The sequence below is a fragment of the Austrofundulus limnaeus genome, unplaced genomic scaffold, assembly GCF_001266775.1.
Source record: "Austrofundulus limnaeus strain Quisiro unplaced genomic scaffold, Austrofundulus_limnaeus-1.0 Scaffold299, whole genome shotgun sequence".
NCBI lineage: Eukaryota > Metazoa > Chordata > Actinopteri > Cyprinodontiformes > Rivulidae > Austrofundulus > Austrofundulus limnaeus.
Genome location: NW_013952701.1, coordinates 364,435 through 371,923, shown reverse-complemented (window position 1 = coordinate 371,923; position 7,489 = coordinate 364,435). Strand labels below are relative to the sequence as shown.

The window sequence follows — 7,489 nt, the reverse complement described above, 5'->3', positions numbered from 1 at the left end:
TATATATATATATGATTTCAACCTCATATTTGTAACCATTTGGGACGTCTCGACGTCACATGGAGTTGGTTCTAGAATGCATGCATGTGCACAACGAGGAAACTACAAAACTGGAGGAAAGAGAGATTCAACCGGCCCTGTCTTCATTGAATGCAAAGATTTGGGCTCATTTTGTTTTTTACTGAATGAGTCTGAGTTTGACCTGAGCTTCACTGTGAGCAAAATTTGCAAAATGAAGATGAAGCACTTCCCACCCCCTAGTGACCACCTATCTGCAGAGATATCAAAAAATGGTGACAAAATGCCACAGTGTCTACAGGAATTTCTGTTATTACTTGTATACTGCCTGCTAATAATTTTAATTAATATTGCCTTGATGTATGTTCAGTTGAAGACCTGATGAAGTACCTGGATCCTCAATTTACCGATCACATCACTGTTCCTGATGCAATGAAGCTGGAGTTCATTCTTGCTGGTATGAACTAGAATAACCTTGAATCAATATGTTAAAAACTATCTTGTTATAAAAAATACTATTGTGTAACATTATAACGCTTGAAATGTCACAGTCAGATTTACTAATTATGGTTATATTATGTAAAGTGATCTATATTTTATGTTTGTGTACAGAGGAGGACTTCCTGCTTTCTCAGGCTGCTTTGTTGGAGCAGGTTAACAGTCTGCAGCCACTGTTGGACAGCACTTATATTAGAGGTTTGATACTCTGAAGCATACACATCAAAATGAATAGCTTCTATCTGAACCATAATATTAACTAAATTACTATTATTTTATCCTGACCGCAAAGAAAAAACGTTTGTTGTGTTATTTATTAGAAATGTTTTAACTTACAGTAACTACATCTAATGTGAATTTAATGTGTATATACTGATAAAATCCTTGTTATCTTGTGTTTATATAAAATTGGAGCTGCTTTGTTTTTCTTTGATGCTTGTGTCATCTGTCCATCTTCAATGTTCACAGATGTACCAGAACATGCAACCAAGCTGCAGCGACTGTCCCAGATTCACATCAAACAGCAGGTAATCATCGTAGTCTCCTTATTTTTTTCTGTCTGCCTCACTGATTCTTGAAAATGATCATTTTAGATTTTACTTAGTAGGTTTGTTTATCGTTCAGGACCAAACTGAGACTCAGTCACAGGAAGTGAAGAAGGTGTTCGAAGAATACAACAAAACGGTACCTTTTTTGTGTAACTTTTACCCAATCATGTTTTTCCAGTTTAGTACAATATAAATAATAATAATAATAATAATAATAATAATAATAATAGTCAAGTACTCAAATACTCAACTGAATTTCAGTCATTTTTCTAATTGGACTAAAATGTGACATCTGATCGGTAGATGTTCCTGATGTCCAAGCAGTTCACCCAGTGGGACGAGAGCCTGAGGAAGATGGAGGAGGCCAAAGGAATCCGACCAGTGGAGTAGCTCCTCTGAACAAATGAAGATTTAAGAAATGCTGAAGAAAACTGCACTGTAGCCGGAGCTCTTCATCAGCCATGTTACATTAATTATCTCATGCTACTTCAATAAGTAAAAAAAAAAAAAGACACAAAGCATCAACAGCAATTCAGGAACTGTTTCTTTGTTTTGATTTAATGGTTATTTGTTTCGTAAGATTCAATTAAAGACACAATTTCCTTTAATAAGAGGTCCTCAGAGCTCAAAAGTTGTCTTGTATTGTAGTTGAACATTTATGGGTCTCAACTGAAGGTTGAGGTGCTTAAAGACTACTAATGTTTAAAGTTTATGAAATCAGTATTCAAAAGGATATAAAAATAGACGAAAATGAAATTGATCGTTATGACTCCATTTGTTATCTATAATCAGCTCTTCATTTGACTGTAGCTCAAACATTGAAATGCTCCTGTTATCAGACAATAAAGCTTTGTATCGCCTCATATTAACTTAATTTACTTGTTCTAAATGCTGTTAGGTGCATTCAAAATACACTTTGTCACATTTTCAGCGCTTTCACCTGAGTGCATGTAAGACTGAAATATGCATTAAAATGAACTGTTCTAATAAATATCTGTAAAAAAAAAAAAAAGGGCAACAGCAAAAGATTAATTTTGTTTATGTAAAAAGATATTTACTCTTAGTTCATACCTCTATTCCGATTCTGTTTGGAGTTTCTGGAAAGCCCTTGGTGTCCCTCAGGGTTGTGTCCCCTCCGAACAGGATGTTGGCGTCAGGATCATCTTCTGCACCTGCAGATATTTGAAATGGTTTTTGTTTAATTAGAATAATTTGTGGTATCTACTGAAATGACAGAAAAAAATCCTGGTTAACAAGTCAGTTTCTTGAGTGAAATAACAAAAGTGTTATTTTAGTTTTCTGTAAAGATGTGCTGTTTTATGCCAACGTGTGACATGGGAAAAAAAACACTCAGGTGTTTTAGTGTTTACATTTTTGTCAAAAGACAAACATTTATTTTCTAAAGTTTAGTCTTTTATTTTGCCTTTGTAAAAACAAATATCAAAGTTTATTATAATTAAATAATTGATAAATTGCTATAGGATTTTTAGAAAAACAATGGGTTCTGTTATGTTTATGTTAAGTTGTAAATGTTGCAGCTTTGGACAAACTAAATGTAGGCAATGGGGGAAATGAGTCGTTTGTAAAAGTCTTTAACTTCCAGATTAAATCAAATAAATCGTTTCTCTGTAAACTTGATTTATAAAAAATGTATTTGTTTTTAAAGTTAATTGAATACATTTTTCTTCCTGTTTCTTCAATAATAACAAAAGGGGAAAAGCTACAATGTAGGCCTATAGCAAATATCCAGGGAGAACTTTAAACCTCCCACAACACGCACAAACCAAGAAACCATTTTCAATCTGGAATTTCCTACCAAACTTTATTTTCTCTAAATTAGGAGGCCTAAAATTCCTTTTATTTTGCAATTATAATGTTGGGAAAAGTCCCCTCTAAACTGTCTAACTTTCATAAACAGATGCATCTCTCTTGGACATTAATTTATAAACATAATTTCTCCGCACATAGACATTACATTTACATTAAAGACATCTTATATAAAAACAAATCCTTAATTTACCCAAATTGGTTTACTCACAACATAGTCCTGGTTCATCTATTTAATTTTGATGGCTCATTAATGTCATATCAAGAATTGATTTCAAAATACAATGTCACAATTCCCATTAACAAGTTTAACATTGTTATAGCTGCAATTCCTGCTGGTGTAATTATGTTGTTTAAGAATATAAGACTAATCCAAACGTATTGATCCAACCAAACTTGAAATTGGTCAAATTTGTTTTTCTTCTGCACGTAAAAACAGTTTACGTTCATTATTTCAGAATATCTTATGGGAACAGCTTTACCGAAAACCTTGACTGAAATAAAAGGACTTTACCAAAAATATGATAAATAATAAAGTAAGAGAAGTATCAAAAAAAATTGTTTAGGTCTTCTGGACGGGTTCTTCTCTAATGAAACGTTTCGTCTCTCCCCCAAGTGACTTCTTCAGTCTGAGAGTTTCAGGCAAAATTCAGGCTTTTAAGCATTGCCTCCATGTGACTGATACTCACATCACATGGCTATCGTTGACACCTAATTAACACCTATTGTTAACAGGGGGTGGAGTGATACTGGCAATAGCCGCACTGTAGGAGGGGGACAACTGAAAACGGAGGCCTCCACCTCTGTTTAATGATGGACGGTCTTTCTTCACAACAATGGCTTCTTTTACTCCTCTCTCAAACCAACGTTCCTCTCTATCAAGAATGAGAACATCCTCATCTCTGAAAGAGTGACCGTTGGCCTGTAAATGAGTGAAAACAGCAGAGTTCTGACCATTAGATGTAGCTCGTCTGTGTTGGGACATTCTTTTGAACAGTGGCTGCTTTGTTTCCCCGATGTATAACTGGTCGCAGTCCTCCTGGCACTTAACAGGATATACAACATTGCTCCCAACACAGACGAGCTACAACCAATGGCCAGAACTCTGCAGTTTTCACTCATTTACAGGCCAGCGGTCACTCTTTCAGAGATGAGGATGTTCTCATTCTTGATAGAGAGGAACGTTGGTTTGAGAGAGGAGTAAAAGAAGCCATTTTTGTGAAGAAAGACCGTCCATCATTAAGCAGAGGTGGGGGCCTCCATTTTCAGTTGTCCCCCTCCTACAGTGCGGCTATTGCCAGTATCACTCCAGCCCCTGTTAACAATAAATGTTAATTAGGTGTCAACGATAGCCATGTGATGTGAGTATCAGTCACATGGAGGCAGGGCTTAAAAGCCTGAATTTTGCCTGAAACTCTCAGACTGAAGAAGTCTCTTGGAGGAGAGACGAAACGTTTCATTAGAGAAGAACCCGTCCAGAAGACCTATACAATTTTTTTTCTTTTTGATTTTTTACCTGGATTACTGAGATGCATCTGGACACTAAGAGAAGTATCCTTTAAAATTGTTCATCTAAAATATTTTGCAACCTTTTAAAAAAGATATAAATGTAATGTGCTTTTCCTGTGAAGGCCACCCTGTGGATAATCATCACTTCTGCTGAGACCTTTGCTTTGAACATTTATTGTTTGGCTTCTCTGACCACCCATATTATTATCAGTCTTATTATATATTTAGCCAAATGGCATAATCAAAAACCTCTTCTTTCTATTTTCTTAAACAAAGTCGAACAATATATTAAAACTACCAGACTCATTGTCATGTAACCCCCTGGCAAATGTTATTGTGTTTTTACATTGTTCTGCGTTTTGTTTCTAAAATGAGTGAATGAATGAAACACGCACAAACTGCGGCGTTTCCAAGGTAACGCCATGTCAACATTGCCCCCCTGATCCGGCTGGAGTAGCTTTTAAACTAGCGACCGCTCGTCGACATGTCTGAAATGTCGGCTACGAACAGGAGAAAAATAAAAGACCTTGCTAAAACAATCTCAAAAAAGGTGGAACACCGTGAGTAGAGCATTTCAACTCGTTTTGTTTGTTTGGTTTTGGCGCACTCGCAGCTGGCATGAACGCTACACGGTGTGAAACGTGGATATTTCTCTTTGCCAGTGAATAAAACCGAGACGGAGTGCCTAATCCTGGAGTTTTGTGACCTCCTGGGGGAGAAGGAGAGACCTGGTGAAGAATCCCACGGTCTGGACAAAGACAGGTTCAGAGGGTTTCTGTTCAACATGTTTGGGATGACAGATTACATGATGATGGATGGAGGTAATGTTTATTCTGAAGCACATGGTTTTATACACATGAAATGTTTTTTTATAACCAAATCCCTGAAACAGATGAACTAATAACCAGTTAGTGATAATTTAAAAACGATAACAGATTACTTGATAACATTTTCTGAACAACTCAACTTTTTAAAAGTTGCATTTCACATTTTCATTTGGTTTAAATTGAACTGTAATTTGACTTTAACCTAATCTGTTGCTGACTGAGTTGTAATTTAAAGGCATTATCATAAGAAAATGAAATTAAACCACCAGATTAAATTGATTTTAAAAAGTAAAATTGACTTTAAGGTACACAGTGAATCACAAAATGAACAAACACATTTAGTCGTCTTTGTAAAACATTTATTTTGAAAGTTCAGGAGAGGTTGGGACAAAGGCAAGAAAAATCACCAGGTTAAAAAAACAAACAAACAAACCAACAACAACAAAAAAAAGATAAATATGTAGCAACTGAGCTGAATTTTGAAACAATTTCAATCATTTATTTACTGTCTTTGTAATTTATTGATTTGAGGCTTTAAAGTGCCCGTGACATCAAGTTTTGTAATGAATGTGAATGCGTTTTTGGAAAGACAACATTGATAACATATTGCAAAACAAATTTCATGCCAATGAGATGAACAGTTGTTGAGATATTTGCATGTGAAGAAACAGGAAGTGACATCAAAGGGGAACGTCTGCATGTAAACAGAGCGATGCTACAGTAATCAGAGAAGAATCAGATGTTTCTTTAGATTAGTTTAAGCCACTATCAGAGTTGAAGAAGAATTTAAATAAGATTGTTTCAGTAAACAAAGACTAGAGAGTTTCTTTTCTTAAAGAGCTCCCCTTTGATGTCACTTCCTGTTTCACATTGCTGAGCCAAATTCAAGAGAAAATATGCCGTTTATGAGACAATATGAGTAAAATCGTGTGCATTATGCTATATATTTTTAATATAAATATGTTTTCTTTGACTCTTTGTGTTTTGCACGGTTGCAACGTTTTCAGAAACGGCATTAAAATGATTCATTTGCTCTCAGTTTTCAGGGCTTTCGACAAAGACAGGAATGGATTTATCAGTTTGGAGGAGTGGATCCAGGGGCTGTCTGTTTTTCTTCGAGGGACCTTGAAGGAAAAAATCAAGCGTAGGTTTCTCTTATAGTCTCTGTAGCACATATCGGAAGTGTGAGACGTTTCCAGCAAATAATCTCTCCCTTTTTCCCCCCCTCCGTCTCAGACTGCTTTCGTGTGTATGACCTGAATGGTGACCAGACTATTTCCAGGGAGGAGATGTATTCCTTCCTGAAGGACAGCTTCTCCAGACTGCCAGAGGAGGACCGTGAAGAAGCAGTCAAAGACCTGGTGGAAATGGCAATGAAAAGGATGGTAAGGATTGGGATTTGTTTTTTTTTTAAGAGGGGAAAAAAAACAACTTATCTGCTGCCTCCTTTACCACAGGACACTAATCATGATGGTCTGGTGACCCTAGAAGAATTTGAAGAGGCAGTAAATAAGGAGGACTTGCTGCTTGAAGCCTTTGGACCCTGCCTTCCTGATGCTTCGGTAATCACAAATCAAAAACTGCTTTTAGTTTCAATTCTGGAATTCTCCGCCTTACAGGCCGTCTTCTTACCTTTCAGCGTATCGAGAAGTTCGAGCAGCAAGTATTTCAGAAGGAACTAGAACAATGACTTGAACGTGTTCATGTGTATTCTTAGCTGCCATTGTTTAAATAAATATATATGGATTATTTTGTGGCACGGGCAAAAGGACTGGATATAAATACAAAAAGATCACGTTTAAGGCAACACATGCATGTGTATCATATCCGACGATGTGGGTTGAGCTTTGTCTCTCCAGGTTTGAGATCAGGAACTGATTCCACCTGGGAAAGATGACAAAATGTATTATTATTTTGTTACATAGAATGTGACATTAAATGTAATGATTGACCTGCTTCCATATCCATTTCTGGTGGTTCTGGTAAATTTGGTCCAATAAAAGGTTCATTTCCTCCAGAAACCTGAGCTAATGCTCTTCAGCCTCTTCCATTAACTAACAGTCATTCAAAGCAGACTGTTCACATACAGGAGAAATCAATAAATCTTAGTCATTTTGATGAGAGGGACTGTTGTGATTTCTTCCTCAGGTAGTCCAGCAAATGTTTCTCGTCTATCTTCTCATTGCAGAGTATAAGACCCTCACAAGTCATGTTGAACTGTAAAAACAAAACGGGGTTCCAGTCAAAGGTTAGGTCTTAAAG

General features: G+C 36.3%; 2 protein-coding genes across 2 annotated transcripts in view; both read left to right on the top strand.

Annotated features, from left to right (window-relative positions):
* Positions 1-1,927, top strand: part of dctn3 (dynactin 3 (p22)) — a 3,243-nt gene extending 1,316 nt beyond the window's left edge. Inside the window, exons 3-7 of the mRNA XM_014021602.1 lie at positions 389-475; positions 631-714; positions 985-1,043; positions 1,141-1,200; positions 1,368-1,927. Of these exons, the coding sequence (XP_013877056.1) occupies positions 389-475; positions 631-714; positions 985-1,043; positions 1,141-1,200; positions 1,368-1,454 (377 nt within the window). The 3' untranslated portion in view covers positions 1,455-1,927. The remainder of the gene's footprint in view (positions 1-388; positions 476-630; positions 715-984; positions 1,044-1,140; positions 1,201-1,367) is intronic.
* A 2,672-nt stretch (positions 1,928-4,599) lies between these two features.
* Positions 4,600-7,253, top strand: efcab1 (EF-hand calcium binding domain 1). Its single transcript, XM_014021604.1, has 6 exons — positions 4,600-4,960; positions 5,063-5,221; positions 6,267-6,371; positions 6,464-6,612; positions 6,685-6,789; positions 6,867-7,253. The coding sequence occupies exons 1-6, from the start codon at positions 4,885-4,887 to the stop codon at positions 6,915-6,917; spliced, it is 645 nt and encodes a 214-aa protein (XP_013877058.1). The 5' UTR covers positions 4,600-4,884; the 3' UTR covers positions 6,918-7,253.
* The last annotated feature ends 236 nt before the right edge of the window (positions 7,254-7,489 follow it).

Excerpts from the sequence above, each read along its gene's own strand:
- efcab1 (XM_014021604.1), top strand. The coding sequence starts at position 4,885 with ATGTCTGAAATGTCGGCTACGAACAGGAGAAAAATAAAAGACCTTGCT. Across the intron at positions 5,222-6,266 it reads TTACATGATGATGGATGGAG|TTTTCAGGGCTTTCGACAAA; the intron begins GTAATGTTTATT and ends ATTTGCTCTCAG. Across the intron at positions 6,613-6,684 it reads AAATGGCAATGAAAAGGATG|GACACTAATCATGATGGTCT; the intron begins GTAAGGATTGGG and ends CCTTTACCACAG.